The sequence below is a fragment of the Plasmodium yoelii genome, assembly GCF_900002385.2.
Source record: "Plasmodium yoelii strain 17X genome assembly, chromosome: 14".
NCBI classification, from domain to species: domain Eukaryota; phylum Apicomplexa; class Aconoidasida; order Haemosporida; family Plasmodiidae; genus Plasmodium; species Plasmodium yoelii.
In genome coordinates, this window is record NC_036186.2 from 106,297 (window position 1) to 131,891 (window position 25,595).

Genomic DNA, 25,595 nt, shown 5'->3' on the forward strand with positions numbered 1-25,595 from the left:
AATTATGATATAGAATAATATGAATTAATATATAATCAATATCTATATTAATATATGCAATATAGACAGTTTATTTTAATCATATTAAATCGGTATGAACACTCAATTATATATATTATACTTTAAGGGGGAAATGACATGTGGTCCTTTTCATATTAATGACAGTATCCTTTGGGGTGCATATTTTGAACTTCATCTCATGATTAAATATACGGATATAGTAAATATATTTAGTTAGTGTTCAAATTATAAAAAATTAAATAAATATATAATACTTAGCCCTAACCTGAATATGGGTTCCACAACATAAAAACTATATAAAAATTATGCAAAATTTACTCCCCAATAGACAGTTTCTTAAAATATATCAATCATTATTAATCTTCGAATCATATATTAATGATTAATTTTTTTCTTTATGTTTTTTATTTTTTCTCTTAATTTTTGTTTTTGAACTCGTTTCCGAAATCCAAATAGCGAATACTAATATAAAATGTTAAGAAATGTATGATTTTTTTTGTTAACTTTTGGATATATTTATGAAAATAATATTTAAAAACGCTATATTTTTTAACTCCTTATTATTTACCTTATAAGAAATTCCTAACAAAAATGCTATTGTACCAAATATCGATAAAACTGTAAATAATCTCTTTCCTATCGACGAACTTGATGTATATCCAGATGATAGTGCAGAAAATTTTGTTATCTCTGGAAGGGATGGAAAATCTTTACATTTAACACCTTTGCTATTGCAATGATTTTTAAAATTGTCATAATTAGTTGATAAAGCAGAAAATATTTTACTACGTGCGGTACCTTCAATATTACAGTTATTGTTAAGGTTTGTATATTTTTCAACAAAATCATTTGCACTATTTAACAGTATGGTGTCATTTTGATTCGCTGTATAATTATAATACATATTACATAATAATTTAAATGCATCATAAAATTTAGACATATCTTCAATATTAATATTCATCAAATCATTTTGTTCATCCATGAATTCGTCAAAACCTGAAATTTTATAGGCATCAGTTGTAAATTTACTATATTTACCACTACCAATTACACTATTATTATAAAAATCTTTTATTGTGATGGCATTGTTCCCTATGTTTTGCTTTAATTTGTAACTAAACCATGAAATCAAATATATAAAAAATGCATTAGTATTATTATGACTTTTATTTTTTAATGCAGAATAACATTGTCCAAGTAACCATAAAAATCCAATCGTAATTTTTTCGATTTCAGTATTGCAGTTATGACCAGGACAGTATTTTTCGTAATCTTTAATTTCATTAAGTTCAATTTCTCCATTTTTATTTGATTCATCGGGTAAATACTTCCTCAAAAGATCAAATTTTGGACACTAAAAAACCATTTAAAAAAAATTTATAAACATATATATTAAGGAAATGATATTAAAATAAAACTTAATGAAGTTTATAGAAAATATAATATCAAAAAATGTATATACTATATCATCTTCCATTATGATGGAATCTAATTTATAATCTCTAGGTTAAGGGGATATCATATTATATATATATTCTAAAATAGATAATACAATTATTTAATCCTATATATAGCAATTATTTGTAGATAAAAATATTTTTATTATTATTAATATCAATTTAAAGATAATATGTAACAATATATACTTTTATGGTAGTTAGATAAATTCCCTTATTTGAGGATTGTTTAATACATGTTTTATCATATGTATATATAATACGATTTTGCATAAATTGTTATTATTACTAACATATGTTATAACTTTATTATAAAAATTAATATAGTTTTATAATTAATCTAAATTATTATTGAGCATAGAAAAGGAATATATTTATATTTTATGTTTTAATGGTTTCAATTATAAAACTTAAATACTGTATAAATTTAAAAAATAAAAAATGTTATTATTACTATGATCCTTAAAAGTATATAAATAGTTATTTTTTAAATTATATTGAATTTTTATATACTTTTTCTTATAATATATAATGTTTTTTTTTCTAAAATTATAACATTTATAAAATAAGTTGCACTCCTCCCTTTATTAATTGCATATACATGATTTTAATATTACTTTTAATTAATATATATATATTCCAATTATATTTTAACATTTCGAATAACTTTATTTTTATTCCTACATATTCTAATTTAGAAATATATCTTGTTATGTAATTTTATAATATATTTTGCACACCTTTTCCACGGTTTAGAACGACAATTAGTACTGAAACCGTATTTATTAAGCTATTTATATGTTTAAATAAGACTTTGAATGCATACTGCTTTTAAAATAATGCTTAGTAAATATTAGATATTGACATATAAATAACTATTGATACAAATTTTAAAGTATAATAGAAAATTATGTGTATTATGTTGGTATATTGCACTTTGAGAGGAGAGATAAGGGAAGTATGTTTTTTTAAGACAAAATTGTGGCCATATATGATTTACCTATTCTATATAGCTAATTATGTATTGTAGTCCTTTAACATTAAAGCTTTCAATTAATGTATACATTAAAAATAACATAGAATTATTTTCTAAATATATATTTTGCTTTTATATTTTATAATAAATAATATTTAATTCTATAATGAAAAACTATAAAATTATTAATATTATTTTTCTTGGTATTGTTAATTCTAATATTATCGAATTCATGCATACTTAAATAAATGTTATAATATTTCATTTGATCTTTCATGTATACAATTTTAGTCTTATTACAAGTTTAATAATATATATAATGAATTTATACCCATATAGTGTACCAAATGAACATAATATATTAATCTAATATTACTATTGTTGTTTTGGTTATATCACTGTATAGTACAACGGAATAATTAATGCGATTAATAAAAATACATTAAACCAATGTATGATATTTCCTCGTTTATAGTTTTTAAATTATTTTAGAACATATATTATTTCGCAATAATATATTTCTGAATTATATATATAATAACCTAATAAAAATATTATTAATTCAAATTAATTTAATTAGTACATACCATTATACTTTGTATTAATATATAATTGTATATATTCCCCAAATTTAACATATTTCAGTGCTTAGTTATGGTTACAATATTATATATATTAGAACAATAACGTTAATTTTATATACCAAGTTTTTATAAGTATTATATCAAACTATAAAATTAAATTTTATTAACATTCTTATATGTAATTATATTAACCATTTTAAAATATAATTTATTTATACCAAAAAACTATAAAGCTTAAAAATAAATAGTGATTAATCTATTATTATACCTTATGATAATTAAATTAATATATATATATAACCATTCCTATCAATATAAATTAGAACATTAGAATAAATTCAAATTATTGAAATGAAAAAAATGAGTATTATATATATTTATAATTTTATTATAATATATCTATAGTGTATTTTTTATGTATTACTAAAATGTTAGATGCATAAAATGTCTTTTATAGACTATGTCATATTGTCGATTCTCGATCGATATTCATGAATCTATATTTTATGATTATCTATTATTTTATATTAGCAGTGTGCTTAATTAACATTAAAATATAATCATTAGCATGGCGGTATATTATAATATAGGGAATTGTTCCAAATGAATCGAACTATACTCTGATGTATAAGGTTATTATACTGTCCGGATATAAAATACGATTTGAATCAAAATAAATATGATACAAATCATAAGTTTTACTAAATAAAATGTTTCATCAAACAAATAAATACATTGTATATTATAATGTGCATAATTCAATATAGTCCCCTAATTAACAAGCTTTATAGTAGACAATTATGATATAGCATAATATGACTTCACATATAACCAATATTTATATTAATATATGCAATATTATATTTTATTTTAATCATTTAAATCTATATTAATACGCAATTGTATATATTATATTTTATGAAAAAATGTTATGTGACCCATTTCATATTAATGGCAGTACCCCTTTTTTGGTTGTATATTTAGACATCATCTTGATATCAAGCATACAGAATGATACATATATTTAATTAGTGTTCAAATTATAAAAAATTAAATTACAATATACATAGAGCCCTAACTCAAAACGCAGACTCAGTGAACGAAACAATAACCCACAAACATAATCTTGACCCATAAAACATTAACACCTCTACACCAAGAATATTATAATTAAAAAATAAATATATTTTTATGCTTTAGATACAAAGGTTGAAGCAAGGAAAACGTTCTTTCTATTTCGTTATAAATCGTAATTTTCATATTATTCAAATACACTTTTATTAATTTTGTAGATATCAGAAAACAAAACTATAGTAGTCATGAGTTCAGCAAATATAAATGATCACAATCCTTCCAATAAAAAATATCAAAACGAAATTGTAAAAAGTGCAAATTTATTCAAAACTGACATTGATTCTGAACAAGATATTAGAAAAGGAAAATTAAAAAAAACGTTTGTTAACTTAATTGGATACCTCATTGAAAAAAAAGACAGATATATTAATATCACCTATGTCGACTCTGTAAGTGATATACAAATTTGAATAACATAATAATTCATTTCAATAATTGCTAAAACAAATATTATTTTAAATAAGTGTACATATTTATGATTTGCAAAAAATCTAAACATTTTATATATTCATCCATTTATGTTTTGTTTCTTAGATTGAAGGACATAGTTATGGTTTCCTAAATGCATTATTGTAAAAGCTTTATATATAAGCATATATTTTTCAGAACTGTAATATTATAAGATTTATGTTAATAAAATGATGTACTCTCATGAATGACATTTATTTATTGTTTCTATTGCTTTCATTTTTCTTATAAAACTCAAAATTTAAATTCAAAATTAGCTATTTTCAAATACATGAATGTCTTAAAATACATCAATCGTCATACTCAGAATAATTTATTAATGATCCATTTTCTTCTTTATTTTTTTTACTTTTTTTCTTAAATATTGTTTTTTAGATCGTTTCCGAAATTCAAATAATGTATGGCTTCCATAGATAGATATGTAATCACTTTATTTATACAATATATCTATGAATATGTAACATCAAATATATTGTTTCTATTCAAATCATATAAAATATTTATATCCCCCAAATAAATCAGACATTATAACATTAAATACAACCAATAAAAAAATGGCATAAATTGTATAAAAACATCATATTCCACAAAATATCGATTTATCATAATCCCCAAATCTTAAGTCATAATTTAATTACTCTATTAACTTTTTATTTTTCTCATTTCACATATTATCACACCTATAACACTTAAACACTATATCACCTCTATTTTTGCACATCTTAATCACAGAGCAAAAAATACAATAAATAATTTAAATATAAAATCCCATCATATACCAAATATATTGATTAATTCCCTCCTTTTTTAATCAAAATATACAGAAATTATAATTATAATTACAATTTTCTTTATAGATATTACACCACTATATAATAATGAACGAAATATATCTGACTTATTTAAAATTTATATACTATTTTAAATTCAGATTCATAAACCTTAAACCCTTTCATCGTTTTATTTTTTTTTTATTAAATTTTTATTTAATTTTTTTTTGTTTTATATTTATATATTTTTTTAATTTTATTATATGTGTATCAATTTGCAAGAAATAATGTATATCATTACTATCACCGACAATATATAATTTTGATCGTTCAACGAATAATATTAGAAAAATTCTATTAATTTTTCAATTAAAGTAAAAAATAAAATTACAGAAAACATAATTCACCATAATGTAAAATTTATCATCCTATTGTTATGCTGAATTGGAATATTATTATTGTAGCTATAATAGTTGCAATCATATATAAATAATGCATTTTCACCATAAATTAAACTCTTTAATACATAAAAATATAAAAAACATCCATACTCAAATAAATGACAAAAATAACAAGACTGCTATTTATTTTTGATTGTATGTCTCTCTTTATATTTTAAATTATTGATTTTCATTAGGTAGCACATCCATGCATACATTTTTTTTCAGATCCATATAAATGCTTACAAATCTTATATATATAGATATTTTATAAAACTATGCTTTAATTTTAGCTAACTATAAAAAAAAAAAATTTGTATTCCCATAAAGCGTAACATATCAAATATTATATATAATTAATTTAAGCTACTATTTTAAATATTATAATATCAGAAAAATTAAAATCATAATATTTTTGGTGCTCTATAATTTCTGTGCTTTATTTTTCCTCCCTTGCAACGCGTTCATTGAAACAAAGAATAAGCCAAATTTATAAACCTGATGAGACACAAACATTAAAAATTTGAGATAACAAATTTCCCATTTAAATAATTATATAAATTTTTTTTATTTTTGAATAAGTATTAATTTTTTATAAATTCCTTGGATATTCTTTTCCTTCTATTTTAAATCTACTTATATAACCTGTTTTTACAATTTTTAAATTAATATTTTACTTATCAAATCCAAAAATGAATAAAAGATATATTACGATTACTTTGATGCTTTTAAGTCTAGCAGGATATATGCAAAATGTAGCACTTGAAATAGAAACTGATGCAGATGGTGCTAAGAATGCCACCTCCTCCCTCCAAAAAGTTGATATGTATGAAAATATGGAAAATATATACATATAATATAAATATGCATATTCGTCAAACGAATCCCTTCATAATTACTAAATATTCAAAATTCCATTTTATAAATTCATTTCTTTTTTTTACGCATTAAAAATAATCTCATTTTCACCAATAATATTTCGTATGCAGACTTGAGGAATACACAGATATAGTATGTGACGACTTAAGAGAAATTTCAATGGCAATGGATCATGCAAATGAATCATCAACACTTTTACTAAAACTTGCTGAGAATATGGACGGCTACTCGGTCGATTCTACAGAAAATGAAAACAAAATTATATATTCTAAGAAAATTGGAAATATGGATATTGGAAGGTTTCATGTTACTATCCCATCTGCCTATAAGGTATCAAATATCAAACAATATTTAACATATAAAAATAACTTAAAATTAAATAATCATTATTATATATATCCATATTTGTATTTTTCATTAGTACTCTGACGTAGTAGAGAAAATCTGGGATTACAATGATAAACAAAAATCGGATCCCAATTTTATTAATGGTACATAAAAAATAATCAATAAATTTAATATATCGTTATCACTATTTACGCATGTTTCAATTTTCTATTATTTATCTATTATTTTCATTAATATTTTGTTATATTCATAATATTTCATTTATATGTGCAAAATAATATTTTTTTAGGATATCTTACTCGTGTATATACCCCATTTTTAATAGTAATGGAACAATCTAAAATAAATCAAGAGAATAGACCCCTCAGAAAAAAATATTCTGTAGCCGCAAAAGTTAAAGTAAGGATTTTTTTTCCATTATTCCTCTAAAATACTATTATTCTTATTATTATACATTAATTTACACAATACATATATTTTTTTATTCATTAATTTTGTAGCTATCAAATGACACGACTGTAATTGTCTGTCCTACAAGAACTATAAATTTTATCGGTGCGATCAATAAAAAAACAAATTTGAAAGATTTTTTAGAAAATACAAAACCAATCCAAACTGACATTGGTGGTGAGGAAGCATTAATCAAATTGGCTTCTAACATAGCCGGATATATAATTAAACACCGTGGCAATAACGTTGAAGTTACTTATATCAATGCTGTAAGCAATCTCAAAAAATAATCATTTTTTTCTCATTTTAACATATATCGAAAATCTACTTTATAACTCATATATTTTATGATATTCACACACAATATATTTTATTTATCCATTTTTTTCGTAGATTTATAACAGTGGTAATTCTACCAACTTTGACGACGATAAAAGCTATAGAGATATTATATATACAAATATTCAAAGATTAGCACAACGCATGTAATCTACTAAACAACAATATGCCCCAAGTAAAACTCTTTCAATACTTTAATTTTTTGATACATATATTAATAAAATTAATTTATGTTATACGTAATGTTTGTTTAAATTATCGTCACGCCATTTTTATCGTTTTAAAAATTATTATTTAGTTTGTAATTTTTTGTTCATTTTGAATTAAAATATATTGAATATGTTTAATTTCGTGATGAAATCAAATAATTGATGCTATAATTCAATTACTATTTCTGCATTCTTCCCCTTTATATTAATTCTATTACTTTTTTACGTTAAAACCTTATGTTCCATACTTTATTATTATCATAAAACTTAAATCATGCTAATAATTAATTGTATATAAATATACAAATATCATAAAATATATCGATCACCATCCTTAAATTAATTACTTATCATTTTTATCTTTATTATTAATATTTTTCCCCTTAAATTTCCCCTTTCAAATCGTTTACACAATCCAAATAATCAATACTAATATGAATATAACTTAAATATATACCAATATTTTTGATTGTCTATTATAATAATATGCAATTTATTTAATTAATATTAAAGACAAAATGTCGTCTACTTTAAATATAATGTAAACAATCTATTAAAACACATTTTATTATAATTTTATACCTTCATATATAATAATATTATACTGCTCGGTTATTAAAATATAATTTAAATTCAAATAAATATGATACAAATAATAAGTTTTAATAAATACAGTTACCCATCAAATAAACCAGATATCTGTATATTGTTGTACGTAAACCTCAATTGAACCTTAAACTTCGATTAACATTTCTTATATAATAATAAATTATGATACATTTAATAAGAACTCTTAAATATATTTATCACGAATTTAACAATAAAATATAAAAAGAGCATAGTTCAACACATTTACCATTGAGTTGTATTAACACGAAATTCAATTCTTATAATTTATCAAAATATATTTCTTTATTGCTCCTTTTCATCCTCATTTTTTCTTACATATTTAGACTTAATATAAATATTAAAATCGACAACTTATCCTATACATATTTTTAATAACATGTTTATTATATATATTTAAAACAAATCTTTAAAATAATAAATATTATCAAATTATAAAAAATTAAGTAAAATACAATACTTAATCCTAATCCCAATATGGGTCCCACAAACACAACCATGACCCACAACATAAAAACTATATAAAAATTATGCAAAAAATGTACAAATATACAATAACTATAAATATATAATATTATATTATTTAATTATTCTTATAAACCACAAAATTATGGTCAAAATTAATTATTTCAAAATAGACAATTTCTTAAAATATATCAATCATTATTGCTATTTCTGAAATAGTCACTGCTCTTCGAATCATATATTAATGGTCCATTCCTTCTTCATTTTTTTTAGTTTTTTCCTTAAATATTGGTTTTTAAGTCGATTCCGAAATCCAGATAACGCATACTAACATAAAATGTTAAGAAACGTATGATTTGTTTATTAGTGTTTCCACATATATAATGAAAAAAAAATTTTAATTTCTTATTATTACCTTATAATAAATTCCTATAAAAAATACTATTGTACCAAATATCAATAAAAGTATATAAAAATAGTTTGTTGATAACAAACTAAATGATAAAAATCCATATTTTTGTAGATAAATCTTTGTTTTTATCGATGGCAAGGATGAACTATCGTTATTTTTCTTTTTTAAATTAACATAATCAGTTGATAAAGTAGATAAAATAGATAATACTTTACTATATAAACCATTTTTACTAATATTAGGATCTTTGATAGTTTCTTCATATTTGTCAACAAAGTTTTTTGCAGCTTCCAAACATTGATCGCAATTGGGGACGTGTCCATCATTGTTAACATACATACTACATAATGATGTTAATGCATCGTATAATTTAGATATAACACTCTTATCCATACTTAAAAAATATTTATTTTTATCTATAATATCCTTATAATTTTGATAAGAAGTAACACCTTCTATGTTCTTTTTATACTGGTCGCTATTTTTTATATGTTTAGTATAAAAATCATTTAGACTGCCTTTTTCTCCATTTTGGGTTTGGCTTAACATATAACTTAACCATATCATAATGTATTCAACAATATTGATGTTACTTTTTGCAACAGAATTATCCTTAAAGAATTCATCAAACAAAAATAAACATGCAGCATTAATTTTATCGGTATCATCATTACAATTATTGCCAGTACAATACTTTTTGAAATCTGTATCATCTTTAAAATTACAGTTTCCATCCTTCGAATTATATTCTAAATTCTTCGTTACTTTCTGGAGGATATTACACTAAAAATTTTTTTTTTAAATTATTAGAAATGTGCATTATTGAAAATTTTATTAAAGTTTAATGATATTTATATATAATACAATATCAAAAAATGTTAAGGAAAACATGATTATTAAAAAATCCATATACCATATACCAATCCATTGTGATGAAATTTTATTTTTGATTTATAAATTGAGTAAAAGCATGCTGTTTTATATACACTGCATCAAATATGTGACGAAATAATTTAACCTTATATATAACAACTGTCTTTAGTTAAATATATTAAAAGTTTTTCAATAATTAATATAAAATAATATTATTACTAAAGAAATGCTGCATCCCTGGTTTATGATAATTAGCTAATTCACCTTAAATACAGGGTTGTTTAATACATTCTTTATAATATGTATATAAATTTATACATAAAAATATTATTCTTAATACCTTTCGGTATAATTCTATCACAAACTTATAGTGGCATTGTAATGAATTTAAAATATATTTTCTTATACATATGCCTTAATAAAGAAATTTAACAATATCATATCTTTTGTTTTAATAAATTGCACACAAAAACTAATATACTGACAAATCGGAACAGTTGAAAAATATATTATTGCTATAATCCTTAAAAGCATATAAATATTATTTAATAAGATTGATTAAATTTTTATATACTTGTTTCTTATAACATATAATATATTTTCTCAAAAATTATAGTATTTTCAAATTAAGTTATGTTTTCTATGCAAATTATATAAATTTATATTATTTTTAATAAATATAGATAAATTAAAAAAAAAATTGAATGTATTAAATAACTTTTTTTTATTCGTATATACTTCAATTTATGTGTATACCTTATTGGGAAATTTATATTTTATTTTACGCATAATTTCCACCCTTTAAAACAATTAGCACTGGAACCCTATTTATTAAGCTATTTATAAGCTTAAATAAGTTTTTATATGTAGAATGTTTTTAAAATAATGCTTAGTAAATATATAACACATAAACAAGTATTGATGCAAATTTTAAAGTATAATAAAAAACTATATGTAAATAGTTATTATATTGCACTTTGAGAGGAGAGAGATAAGATACATTTCCTCTTTTAATATATAAATTTATATAAATATTCGTTAAATTTTCTCCATTGTTCATTTTTATCTTATATACTTTACTGTTATGGTTACCAATGTATATACGTTCAAATAATTTGTTAAAAATCCTATATTTTATTAATTATATGATAAAATAATGATAATATAAAACGTGTTAATGTGGAATCATAAAATGGAATTTAAAATAAATTGGCTCTTTAATCCATTCTCCAATGTTTCAAATTTTTATAAATAAAATCACATATCCTCAATTGGATCTTTAACAAATATATAACATCAATACCCTTTTAATATATTATTATGCATCTCTTCAATAAAATTAATATTTAATTATATGAATTATCCACAAAAAAACAATATTTCAACATTAGTTAGTATCATATTTTACCAGTTTATATGTATAGGTATATAATAATAACATATCTTATCATATTATTTATAATTGTTAGAACAAACTATAGCATTAAATTTTATTAATATACTTATATTTTTTCAAATAACTAATAATATATTCCCAATTTATATGTACTTCAAAACTAAGAAGTTTAAAAATTAATAGCGATTAATCTATTATTATACCTTATGATAAATAAATTAAAGCGTATAAACCAACTTCTATAATACTAATTAATATGAATATGCAGGTAAAGGGTACACAAAAAGAGAATAGTAACTACAATTAAAACTTCAAAAAATCTTAGAAGCATAATAATATATATAGATAATTCTATATTGTCGATTCTCGATCGATATTCCATACATCTATATTTTATGAATACCTATTTTACAGTTCAGATGAATAACATGATTTAAATTAAAATAAATATGATAGAGATAATAAGTTTTACTATATAAAATGTTTCATGAAATAAAGAAACATATTGTGTTATGCATAATTCAATATAGCTCTGGGGTAGCAAGGCTTATATAATAGGAAATTATGGTATTCCATAATACGACTTCATATATGGTCAATATCTATATTAATATTTATAATATAGACATTTTATTTTAATCATATTAAATCGGCATAAACACTAAATTATATATATTATAATTTATGAAAAAATGTTGTGATCCTTTTTTGGTTGCATATTTAGACTTTTGAACTTCATCTCGTGATTAAACATACAGGATGATACATATATTTAATTACTGTTCAAATTATAAAAAATTAATACAATATAATGTTTATCCCTAACCCCAATATGGGTCCCACAACATAAAAACTATATAAAAATTATGCAAAAATTACTTCGAAATAGACGGCTTCTTAACATATATCAATCATTATTAATCTTCGAATCATATATTAATGATTCATTCTCTTCTTTATATTTTTTATTTTTTCTTTTAATTTTTGTTTTTTAAATCGTTTCCGAAATCCAAATAACGAATACTAATAAAATTTTAAAAAACGTATAGTTTTGTTAATGTTTGCATATATATAATGAAAATGATTTTTAAATTCTTTATTATTTACCTTATAAGAAATTCCTAACAAAAATGCTATTGCACCAAATATCGATAAAACTGTAAATAATCTCTTTCCTATCGACGAACTTGATGTATCTCTCGATGATAATGCAGAAAGGTTTGTTATATCTGGAAATGATTGAAAATCTTTACAATTAACACCATTACTAGTACATTTATTTTTTAAATTATCATAATCGGTTAATAAAACAGGCAATATTTTACTACGTGCAATATCTTCAATATTATGATTATTGTTAAGCTCTATATATTTGTAAACAAAACTAGTAGCATCATTTGACAGTGTGTCGCCTGTTTGATTCTGTGCAACATTGTCATATACACTACATAATAATTTGAATGCATCATAAAATTTAGACAGATCTTCAATATTAATATTCATCAAATCAGTTCGTTTCTCCATGAATCCCTTAAGCTCCCCAATTGTATAAGCATGACTTATAAATTTTTTATATTTATTACTATCTATTACATTTTTATTATAAAATTCGTTTATTGTGGAGAATTTATTCCCTTTGTTTTGCTTTAATTTGTAACTAAACCATGAAATAATATATATAAAAAATGCATTAATACTATTTGTATCATGAGTTTTATAGGTTAATGCATGATAACATTGTTCAAGTAACCATAAAAATCCAGCCGTAATTTTATCTAGATTATTATTGCATGCATTTCCTCCTGAATCATTCTCAGGGCAGTATTGCATAAAATTCGTATTATCACCAAAATCGAGTGTTCCAGCTTTGTCTAATTCATCGGGTAAATACGTCCTCAAAAAATCAAATTTTCCACACTAAAAAACATTTAAAAAAATTGATAAAAATATGTATTAAGAAAATGATATTAAAATAAAACTTAATGAGGTTTATAGGAAATATAATATCAAAAAGTGTACATACTAGAGTATCATCCATTATGATGGAATATAATTTATAATCTCTAGGTTAAGGGGATATCATATTATATATATACTAAAATAGGTAATACAATTATTTAACTCGATATACAACAATTATCTGTAGATACAAATATTTTTATTATTATTAATTTCAATTTAAAGATAATATGGAACAATATAATACTTTTATGGAACTTTAATTCTCATAAATTAGGGTTGTTTAATACATGCTTTATCATATGTATATATAATATAATTTTGCATAAATTGTTATCCTTAATAACATTCATATGATAATTATTATAAAAATTAAAGTAACATTGTAATGAATTTAGAATATATCTTCTTATACATATATTTTAATATATAAAATAAACGTCATATTTTTTGTTTTAATAAATGGTGCCCAAAAACTAATGTACTGAAAAAATTGAAACAATTAAGAAATATATTATTACTATAATCCTTAAAAATATGTAAATAGTAATTTTATTAAATATATTAAATATATTAAATACTTATATAAATGTTTCTAATATTATATAGCTTTTATTTTTATAAAATTATAATATTTACAAAATAAGTTGCAGTGTTCACTTTTTTAATTAAATATACATATTTTTAATATTATTTTTATTTAATATAGATAACTTCACAATCTATTTTAATGAGTTCAATAACTTTATTTTTATTCCTATATAATTAAATTTATAAATATACCTTATTTGGTAATTTTATGGTATTTTTTGCACATCTTTCCCACGGTTTAAAACGACAATTAGACGGAATACGTATTTATAAGCTTATATAAGTATTTTAATGCATATTGTTTTTAAAATAATACTTAGTAAATATTAAATATTAACATATAAATAAGTATTGATACAAAATTTAAAGTATAATAGAAAACTATGTGTATTAGGTTGGTATATTGCACCTTGAGAGGAGAGATAAGGGAAGTATGTTTTTTTAAGACAAAATTGTAGCCATATATGATTTACCTATTCTATATAGCTAATTATGTATTTTATTCCTTTAACATTAAAGCTTTCAATTAATGTATACATTAAAAATAACTTAGAATTATTACTTTTCGAAATATATAGTTTGCTTTAATATTTTATAATAAACTATATTTAGTTCTATGATGAAAAACTATATTTTTAATAATATTATAAAATTATTAATATTATTTTGCTTGGCTGTGTTAATTCTAATATTGTCACATTAAAGCATACTTAAATAAATGTTATAATAATTAATTTAATGTTTTGTGCATACAATTTTAATCTTATCATATCTTTAATAATATATATAATGAATTTATGCCAATGTAATGTATCAAATTAATATAATGTATTCTACGTATTTAATAGTTTATATATTATTATTGTTATTATTATTGTTACTGCTATATCAATGTATGGTACAACGGAATAATTAGTGCGCTTAATAAAAATACTTTAAATCAATGTATGATATTTCTTCGTTTCATAGTTTTTAAATTAAGTATTTTAGAACAAATATTTTTTCGCAATAACAATATATTTAAATTATATATCTATGAATTTTTATATATATAATAACCTAATAAAAATATTATTAGTTCAAATTAAATTAATTATTACATACTTTTTCTATATACTTTCCATTAATATATAATTTATATGCTTCCCAAGTTTAACATATTTCAGTATTATTAATTGGTATAACATTTTACTAGTTTATATGTATAGGTATATAATAATAACGCTATTCAATCTATTATATTATTTATAATTATTAGAACAATTATTAGAACAAAACATAATATTAAACTTTATTAATACACTTAAATTTTATTTTTTAACTATTTTAAAATATAATTTATTTATACCTCAAAACGATAATGTTTAAAAATTAATAGTGATTAATCTAATATTATACATTTATAGTAAATAAATTCATGTATATAAAACTATTTCTATCAATATAAATTAGAAAATTAACATAAATGCAAAGTATTGAAATGAAAAAGGTGAGTATTATATATATTTATAATTTATAAAATTGTTATATATATTATATATAGTTCAATTTTTTATGTATTACTGAAAATGTTAGATGTATAAAACATCTTTTATAGATATCGCTGTATCGTCGATTCTCGATCGGTATTCCGTGTATCTATATTTTATGAATATATATTATTACAGTTCAGTTGGGTAAAATGATTTAAATTAAAACAAATATGATACAAATTATAAGTTTTACTAAATAAAATGTTTTATCAAATAAAGAAACATATTGTGTTATTCATAATTCAATATAATCATAAATTAACAAGTTTTATATAATAAATAATTATGATATAGCATAATATGAATTAATATATAGCCAATATCTATATTAACACTCAATTGTATATATTATGCTTTATAGGGAATATGGTATATGATCCATTTCATATTAGCTTCTGCCCCCTTTTGGTTGTATATTTGAACATAATTTCATCATTAAACATGCGGGATGGTACATATATTTAATTAGTGTTCAAATTATAAAAAATTAAATAAATATATAATACTTAGCTCTAACCTGAATATGGGTTCCACAAACACAACTCTGACCCACAACATAAAAACTATATAAAAATTATGCAAACATTATGATCAAAAAATATTTCTTAATAGACAATTTCCTAAAATATATCAATCATTATTACTATTACGGAATAACCATTAATCTTCGAATCATATTAATGACCCATTTTCTTCTTTATTTTTTTAGCTTTTCTCTTAAATGTTGTTTTTGAGATCGTTTCCGAAATCCAAATAATGAATACTAATATAAAATTTAAAAAAAATGTATAATTTATTTATATTCACAAATTACTCATTGCTGAATATATTTTTAAAATTCCTTATTATTTACCTTATAAGAAATTCCTAAAAAAAATGCTATTGCACCAAATATCGATAAAACTATAAATAATTTGTTTGTTATCGACGAACTTGGTAATATAACTTCAGAACCACGTACAGAGTTATCTACAGAAATTGTTTTTTTTTCTATCGTTGGAAGGGGTGGCATACCGCTACAATCAACATTATGTTTATTACAATATATTTTAAAATCATTATAATCATTTGATAATGTAGAAAATACTTTATAATATGGGCTATCTTTAGTATCAATATCATTATTATTAAGCAGTTTTTCATATTTTTCAACAAATTCTTTAGCACAATTTAAATATTTTTTATTTGTTTTATCGTGTGCATCAAGTTCAGTATACACGTTACATAATGATTTAAATGCACCATACAAATTAGACACATCTTCAAATTCAATATCCATCAAACATTTGTTTGCATCTATGAACTCCTTAAAATTATTATATCCCGTTGCTCCTTTTAATGAACTACTACAATCATCTTTATTTCTTTTTTTACAATTAGTATAATGCGTATTATTTTCTATATATTTATTATAAAAATCATTAAATTCTTTGATTTCTACATGCGTCTTTTGATTCAATTTAAAATTTAACCATAACATAATGTATATAATAAACACTTTATGCTTTTTATCATTAGAACCATTAAAATCATCAATCCTATTAATAATATTTTGCTCGAACAACCATAGAAATCCAGCATGTATTTTATCAACCTCAGTTTTACATTCTGTTTCTTCTGATTCTCCATTAGAGCAATAATTCTTAGAACTCCCTAATGTATTAATATCATAACTTGAAGATATGTTTAAGTCATCGGGTAAATATTTTCTCAATAAATCAAACCTTCCACCCTAATAAAACATTTAAAAAAGTATAATAAAAATATACGTTAATGAAACTCTTATAAAATAAAGTTTAATGATGTTTATATATAATACTATATCAAAAAAAGGGAATTATTATTATTAAAAAATGCATATACTATTTGGTTATCCATTATAATGGAATTTTATTTTTGATTTGTAAATTGAGTAAAAACATCCTGTTTTATATACACTCTCCCAATGTGACACAAATAATTTTACCCTATATATAACAACTGTCTGTAGTTAAATATATTATAAGTTTTTCAATAATTAAATTAATATAGAATAATAAAATAATATTATTACTAAAGAAAAATTACATTCCTTTTTATGAGAATTAGCTAGATTACTTTGGATGGAGGGCTGTTTATACATTTTTGATTAAATATAGATATAATGCATTTTATACAAAAAAGACTATTATTAATAAAATATGGTATAACTTTATTATAAAAATGGATATACTTTATAAAGAATTTAAAGCATGCTTGAGCTTAGAAAAGGAATATATTTATATCTTATGTTTTAATGATTGCCCTTCTAAAACATGAATGCTGTATAAATTTTAAAAATATAAAATTATATAATTACTAAATCCTTAAAAGTATATAAATAGTAATTTTTTAAATATATTAAATGATTATATACTTGTTTCTAATACTATATACCATTGTTCTATTAAAATTGTAGACTTTCAAATTAAATTGTGTTACTTACATCTTTATACAAATTACAAAATTGTATATTATTTTTATTTAATATAGATTAATTCATAACTCATTTAATGAGTCCAATAACTTTATTTTTATTCTTATATACTTCAATTTAGAAAATACCTTATTGGGTAATTTTATAATATATTTTGCCATATTTTTAATTCTTTAAAACAAAAATTAGCACTGAATCCGTATTTATAAGCTTGAATAAGTCTTTAAACGTATATTGTTTTTAAAATAATACTTAGTAAATATTAAAAATATATACCTACTGATGATATTTTAAGTACAATAGAAAACTACATTTAATTAGGTTGTTATATTACTCTTTGGTAGGAGAGAGATAAGATATATTTTCTCTTTTAATATATAAATTTAGATAAATATTATCTAAATTTTGTGCATTGTTCATTTTTATCTTATATATTTTATTGTTATAGTTATCAATGTATATGAATTCAAATAATTTATTAAGAATTATATATTTTATTAATTCTATGGTAAAACAACGAAGATATAATATGCGTTAATATGGAATAATAAAATGGAATTTAACATGAATTGAATCTTTAACCCTTTCTTTATTTATCCAGTTTTTTATAATATAAAATTGCATATCCCAAATTAATCTTTAACAAATATATAACATTGATACCTTTATAATGTATTATTATGTGTCTTTTCGATAATATTAATGTTTAATTATATGAATTTTCCACAAAAAAACAATATTTCAACATTAGTTATTAGTATAATATTTTATCAGTTTATATGTATAGGCATATAATAATGACATATCTTATCATATTATTTATAATTATTAGAACAAAATATAATATGAACTTTTATTAATATACTTACATTTTTTCAATTAACTACTTATAATATATTTCCAATTTATATATGCCTCATAGCTTTAAGATTTAAAAATTAATATTAATTAATCTAATGTTATATCTTTATAGTAAATAAATTAATGTATATAGAACTATCTCTATTATTTGAATTTAAAACTTTAGCATAAAATGAAACTATACATAATCGAAAAATAAAAGGGTGCATACATATATCTATAATTTAATTTTTTATTAATATGGGTATTTTTATTGATTATTAAAAATGTTAGATGTATATGCCTTTTATAGATAACGTTGTATTTTCGATTCTCGATCGATATTTTATGAATCTATATTTAATGATTATCTATTATTACAGTTCAGTTGCATAACATGATTTAAATTAAAATAAATATGATGTAAATCATAAACTTTACTAAATAAAATTTTCATCAAATAAAGAAATGCATTATATATTATGATATACATCATTCAATATAACTATGGGTTAACAAGTCTTATATAATGACAATTATTATATAGCAAATATCTATATTAATATATGCAATATAGACATTTTATTTTAATCATATTAAATCGGCATGAACACTCAATTGTATATATTATAATCTATAAAATATATTATGTACTACTTTCATAATATATTATCCCCATTTGGGTTGCATATTTGGACTTCATCTGTGATTAAACATATATGGATGGTACATATAATAAATTAGTGTTTAAATTATACAAAATTAAGTAAAGATATAACACTTAGCTCTAACCCAAATATGGGATCCACGAGCACAACCCTGACCCACAACATAAAAACTATATAAATATTATGCAAAAATTATTTATTTCTAAATAGACAGTTTCTTATCGTATACCAATCATTATTACTATTCCTGAAATTGTCATTCTCTTCGTATCATATATTAATGATTCATTCTCTTCTTTATATTTTTTAGTTTTTCTCTTAATTTTTGTTTTTGAAATCGTTTCCGAAATCCAAATAACGAATACTAATAAAATTTTAAAAAATGTATAATTTTGTTAATGTTTGCATATATATAATGAAAATAATTTTTAAATTATTTATTATTTACCTTATAAGAAATTCCTAAAAAAAATGCGATTGCACCGAATATCGATAAAACTATAAATAAATTGTTTGCTATCGACGAACTTGATGATGCAACTTCAGAATCTTGTGCATGAAGATGTTCAGGACCTTTTACAGTTTTATCAGAACCTTTTTCAAAAGTTTCTACATAATTTTTTGGTTTTTCTATCGTTGGGAAGGATGAAATGGAACATTTAACACTACAGTTCTTTTTAAAATTGTCATAATCATTTGATAGTGTATATAATAATCTATTATATGGACTATCTTTATTATCAGAAACGTTATTAAGTTTTTTATATTTTTCAGCAAAATTTTGGGCATTTTTCAAATATTTACCACAATCTGGACTTTCTTGATTAAATTCAAAATGCATCATACATAATGCATAAAATGCATCATAAAAATTAGATATATCTTTAATATTCATATTTATCAAATCAATATTATTATCTATAAGCTCCTTATAATCTTTATAGTCCGTAACATCAGTTATAGTATGAGTGTACATATCATTATTTATATATGTCTTATAAAAATATTGTAAATTGCTCATATTTTCTTCACTTTTCTTTAGGTTTAACATATAACTTAACCATATGATAATGTATTCAACAATGTTGGTGTTACCTTTTGCATCAGACATAAACACAGAAGAATTCTTAAAGAATGCATCAAACAAATATAAACATCCGGCATTAATTTTTGCGAGGTTATCACTACATTTGTTACCAGCACAATAACTATTTAAAATGTCTCCATTAATAATAATTTGATAGTCTCCTTTTCCGTCCAAATTTTTGAGAAACGAGTTACATATAGAAAGGAGTATTCCAGACTAAGAAATTATTTAAAAACAATTAATAAAAACGCGAATTATTAAAATTTTATTAAAATAAAGTTTAATGATATATATAATACAATATAATAAGATGTAAAGGAGATTATTATTATTAAAAAATGCATATACCACTCTCTTATCCATTGTGGTGAAATTTCATTTTATATTTGTAAATTGAGTAAAATCTTGCTGTTTTTATATACACTGCCCCCAATATGCGACACAAATACATTAACCATATATATAACGATTCCCTGTAGTTAAATATATTATAACTTTTTTAATAATTAATATAGAATAATAAAATAATATTATTACTAAAGAAAAGTTACATTCCTTTTTATGATAATTAGCTAAATTACCTTAAATAGAAGGTTGCTTAATACATTTTTGGCTATATGTATATATGATGGATTTTATACAAAAATTGATATTCTTACTAACATATGTTATAACTTTATTATAAATATTAATATAGTTTTATAATTAATCTAAATTATTATTGAACATAGAAAAGGAATATATTTATATTTTATGTTTTAATGATTTCAATTCTAAAACTTAAATACTGTATAAATATAAATATAAAAAATAAAAAATTATATTATTACTATAATCCTTAAAAGTATATAAATCGTCTTTTTTAAAAATATATTAAATACTATATATTTGTTTCTTATAATATATATCAATATTTTATTAAAATTATAACATTTACAAATTAAGTTGAATGCTCTATTTTCTATGCAAATTACATAATTATAATATTACTTTTAATTAATATATATCCATTACAATTATATTTAACATTTTCAATAATATTATTTGTATTCCTACATATTATAATTTATAAATATATCTTATTATTTAATTTTATAATATATTTTGCACATCTTTCCCACGGTTTAAAACGGCAATTAGCAATTTATACGTATTTATATGCTTAAATAAGACTTTTAATGCATATTGTTTTAAAATGATACTTAGTAAATATTAAATATATAACACATAAATACGTATTGATGAAAATTTTTAAGTATAATAGAAAACTATGTGTATTAGGTTGGTATATTGCACTTTGAGAGGAGAGATAAGGGAAGTATGTTTTTTTAAGACAAAAATGTATCCATATAAGATTTACCTATTCTATATAACTAATTATGGCTTGTATCCTTTTAACATTAAAACTTTAAATTATGTATATATATTAAAATTATTCATTAGAAATAACTTATAACTATTTTCTAAATATATAGTTTGTTTTTATATTTTATAATAAACTATATTTAGTTCTATGATGAAAAACTATAAAATTATTAATATTATTTTTTTGGGTAGTGTTAATTCTAATATTATCGCATTAGAACTTGATTAAACAAATGTTATAATATTATAAAGTGTTTAATAATATGTATAATGAATTTATACCCATGTAGTGTATCAAATTAACATAATATATTTGTCCGTATTTAATACGTTTATCTATTGTTATTACTATTATTATTGTTACTGTTATGTCACTATATAGTACAACGGAATAATTAATTCAGTTAATAAAAATACTTTAAATCAATGTATAATATTCCCTTGTTTCATAGTTTTTAAATTATTTTAGAACATATATTATTTCGCAATGACAATATATTTGTGAATTTTATATATATAATAGCCTAATAAAAATATTGTTAATTTAAATTAATTATTGCATACTTTTCTGTATATTTTGCATTAATATATAATTGTATGCTTTTCCAAATTTAACATATTTCAGTTTTAGTAATTGATACAATATTATATATATTAGAACAATGACGCTATTCAATCTATCATATTATTTATAATTATCAGAACAAACTATACCATTAAATTTTATTATATACTTATATTTTATTATTAAATATTTTTAAATATAATTTATTTATACCTCAAAATTATAAAGTTTAAAAATTAATAGTGATTAATATAATAGTATACCTTTATGATAAATAAATTAAACCGTATAAAGAAACTTCTATTAATACAAATGTAAAATACAAAAAGAAAATAGTTACTACAATTAAAAATTAAAAACATATTATATATATAGTACGATTTTTATTTTATTATTAAAAATGTTAGAAGCATAATAATATTTTATAGACAATGTTATATTGTCGATTCTCGATTGATATTTCACGAATATATATCTTATGACTACCTATTATATATTGGTAATGTTTAATTAATAAAATATACTAACTAACCTGAATATATATTATAACGTAAAGGAATATTTCAAATAAATTATCTTATAATAATACCCAACCGAATATATAATGCTATTATTACATTTCAATTAGCATAATATAATTTAAATTAATTGTAGCACAAATTATAAGTTTTACTAAGTAAAATTTTCATCAAACAAAGAAATGCATTATATATTATGATATGCATAATTCAATATAACTACGGGTTAAAAAGTCTTATATAATGACAATTATTATATATCAAATATCTATATTAATATATGAAATATAGTTATTTTACTTTAACCACATCAAATCGATATGAACGTTTAATTATATATATTATAATTAATGAAAAAATGTTATGTGGCCTTTTTCATATTAATGAAAGTACCCCTTTTTTTGCTTATTTAAACTTCAGCTAGAGATTAAACATGCGGGGGTTGTAAATATATTTGATCAGCATTTACAGATCAATAAACATTATTTAATTACTCAAAATTAAATACAATATAATACTTAACCCTAACCCGAATATGGGTTCCATAGACACAACCCTGACCCACAACATAAAAACTATATAAAAATTATGACAAAAAAATATTTCTTAATAGACAATTTCCTAAAATATACCAATCATTATTACTATTCCTGAGATAATCATTACTCTTTGGATCTTATGTTAATTATCCATTTTCTTTATTTTTTTAGCTTTTCTCTCAAGTGTCGTTTTTGAGATCGCTTCCGAAATCCAAATAACGAATACTAATATAAAAATTTTTAAAAATGTATAATTTATTTATATTCACAAATTACTCAGTTCTGAATATATTTTTTAAATTCCTTATTATTTACCTTATAGGAAATTCCACCCAAAATCGCTATTGCACCAAATATCGATAAAAATAGAATTATTTTGTTTACTAGTGACGATCCTGATAATTCTGTGTTAGAAATTGGGATTATCGTTACAATATTTGATTGTTCTGTTCCACTCGAGGATTCAATTGTTTCAGTTACTTTAGGATCTGATCTACCACCATTTTCGGCTGTTTCAGTTACTTTAGTATCTGATATACCATCATTTTCAGTTGTTTTTTTTGTTGGTAATGAAGGAAAATCTGTTGCTTTACTACGGTATTCACTACCTTTTCCAAAATTAATATAATACCTAGATAAAACAAGTAATAGTTTATTGTATGAACTGCCGTCAATATTTTTATTATCATTAAGGAGTTTTCCATATTCATCAACAAATTTATTAGCATGTTGTAAAATATCGTTACTACTACTTTTTTTTATATCACTATTCATATTACATAATAATTTAAGTAATTCATAAAATTTAGGCATATGAGTAATATTAATATCCATATATTCCTTTATTCCTCCCATGACTTCCTTATTATATCTTTCTTGATAATTAATTTTATGGTCAGTGTACATCGTGTTTTTTTCTATATGCTTAGAATAAAAATCGTTTAATGTGCTGATTTTATCAAATGTTTTTAGGCTTAATATATAACCTAACCATATCATAATACATGAAGCATCATCCTTAAGAGTATTATTATCAACTGAAAAATCAGATGTACCGAAAATGTTATTAATTAACCATAAACATCCAGCATTAATCTTATCGATATCGTTATTACAATTTTCATCAGAACAATATTTCTTAAATGTTCTACTTTGAAAATTATATTCTTTAGAATCATTCAATCCATCGCGAAAAAACCTCCAAAAAGTATCAAAATCTCCACACTAAGAAACCATTTTAAAAAATCAAATAAAAATGTCTATTAAAATTATATTATTATTAGTTTATAGATAATATCAAAAATCTGTAATAACAAACATTTTTATTCAAGAAATTATATGTACCACTTTACTAATCGCCATATTGGAAATTTATTTTTGAAGTATAAATTAACATCATATTAATTTCATATATATTCCATCAAACTAGTGGACGTAAAATTGGATTATTTGTATAACAATTATCTGTATTTAACCACATTTTATTTTTATATTAATTTAAAAATAATGTAAAGTAATAATACAATAGTAACACCATAGTAAATTTATATATATTTTATTGAAATCAGTTAAACTGCCTTAAATTAAATATATTAATACATTTTGCTCATATGTATAACATAATT

The 25,595-nt window shown here is 20.9% G+C and overlaps 8 protein-coding genes across 8 annotated transcripts; 2 read left to right on the top strand and 6 right to left on the bottom strand.

Annotated features, from left to right (window-relative positions):
- Positions 1–396: 396 nt before the first annotated feature.
- Positions 397–1,501, bottom strand: PY17X_1400100 (PIR protein; the record flags this gene model as incomplete). Its single annotated transcript, XM_022957375.1, has 3 exons — positions 397–483; positions 590–1,378; positions 1,487–1,501. The coding sequence occupies 3 exons, from the start codon at positions 1,499–1,501 to the stop codon at positions 397–399; spliced, it is 891 nt and encodes a 296-aa protein (XP_022812777.1).
- Positions 1,502–4,360: 2,859 nt separating this feature from the next.
- On the top strand, positions 4,361–4,751 carry PY17X_1400200 (fam-a protein, fragment; the record flags this gene model as incomplete). The annotated part of the gene is made up of 2 exons (XM_022957376.2): positions 4,361–4,564; positions 4,710–4,751. The coding sequence occupies 2 exons, from the start codon at positions 4,361–4,363 to the stop codon at positions 4,749–4,751; spliced, it is 246 nt and encodes an 81-aa protein (XP_022812778.2).
- A 1,794-nt stretch (positions 4,752–6,545) lies between these two features.
- Positions 6,546–8,019, top strand: PY17X_1400300 (fam-a protein; the record flags this gene model as incomplete). The annotated part of the gene is made up of 6 exons (XM_718581.2): positions 6,546–6,679; positions 6,843–7,062; positions 7,154–7,223; positions 7,370–7,479; positions 7,581–7,799; positions 7,924–8,019. The coding sequence occupies 6 exons, from the start codon at positions 6,546–6,548 to the stop codon at positions 8,017–8,019; spliced, it is 849 nt and encodes a 282-aa protein (XP_723674.2).
- Positions 8,020–9,404: 1,385 nt separating this feature from the next.
- PY17X_1400400 (PIR protein) lies at positions 9,405–10,510 on the bottom strand (the record flags this gene model as incomplete). Its single annotated transcript, XM_022957377.1, has 3 exons — positions 9,405–9,497; positions 9,586–10,365; positions 10,496–10,510. The coding sequence occupies 3 exons, from the start codon at positions 10,508–10,510 to the stop codon at positions 9,405–9,407; spliced, it is 888 nt and encodes a 295-aa protein (XP_022812779.1).
- A 2,277-nt stretch (positions 10,511–12,787) lies between these two features.
- PY17X_1400500 (PIR protein) lies at positions 12,788–13,889 on the bottom strand (the record flags this gene model as incomplete). Its single annotated transcript, XM_022957378.1, has 3 exons — positions 12,788–12,874; positions 12,959–13,768; positions 13,875–13,889. 3 exons carry the CDS (start codon positions 13,887–13,889, stop codon positions 12,788–12,790), a joined length of 912 nt encoding a protein of 303 aa, XP_022812780.1.
- A 2,741-nt stretch (positions 13,890–16,630) lies between these two features.
- PY17X_1400600 (PIR protein) lies at positions 16,631–17,811 on the bottom strand (the record flags this gene model as incomplete). The annotated part of the gene is made up of 3 exons (XM_022957379.1): positions 16,631–16,696; positions 16,787–17,665; positions 17,797–17,811. 3 exons carry the CDS (start codon positions 17,809–17,811, stop codon positions 16,631–16,633), a joined length of 960 nt encoding a protein of 319 aa, XP_022812781.1.
- A 2,362-nt stretch (positions 17,812–20,173) lies between these two features.
- Positions 20,174–21,346, bottom strand: PY17X_1400700 (PIR protein; the record flags this gene model as incomplete). Its single annotated transcript, XM_022957380.1, has 3 exons — positions 20,174–20,260; positions 20,345–21,199; positions 21,332–21,346. The coding sequence occupies 3 exons, from the start codon at positions 21,344–21,346 to the stop codon at positions 20,174–20,176; spliced, it is 957 nt and encodes a 318-aa protein (XP_022812782.1).
- A 2,783-nt stretch (positions 21,347–24,129) lies between these two features.
- PY17X_1400800 (PIR protein) lies at positions 24,130–25,332 on the bottom strand (the record flags this gene model as incomplete). The annotated part of the gene is made up of 3 exons (XM_022957382.1): positions 24,130–24,195; positions 24,286–25,194; positions 25,315–25,332. 3 exons carry the CDS (start codon positions 25,330–25,332, stop codon positions 24,130–24,132), a joined length of 993 nt encoding a protein of 330 aa, XP_022812783.1.
- Positions 25,333–25,595: the final 263 nt, after the last annotated feature.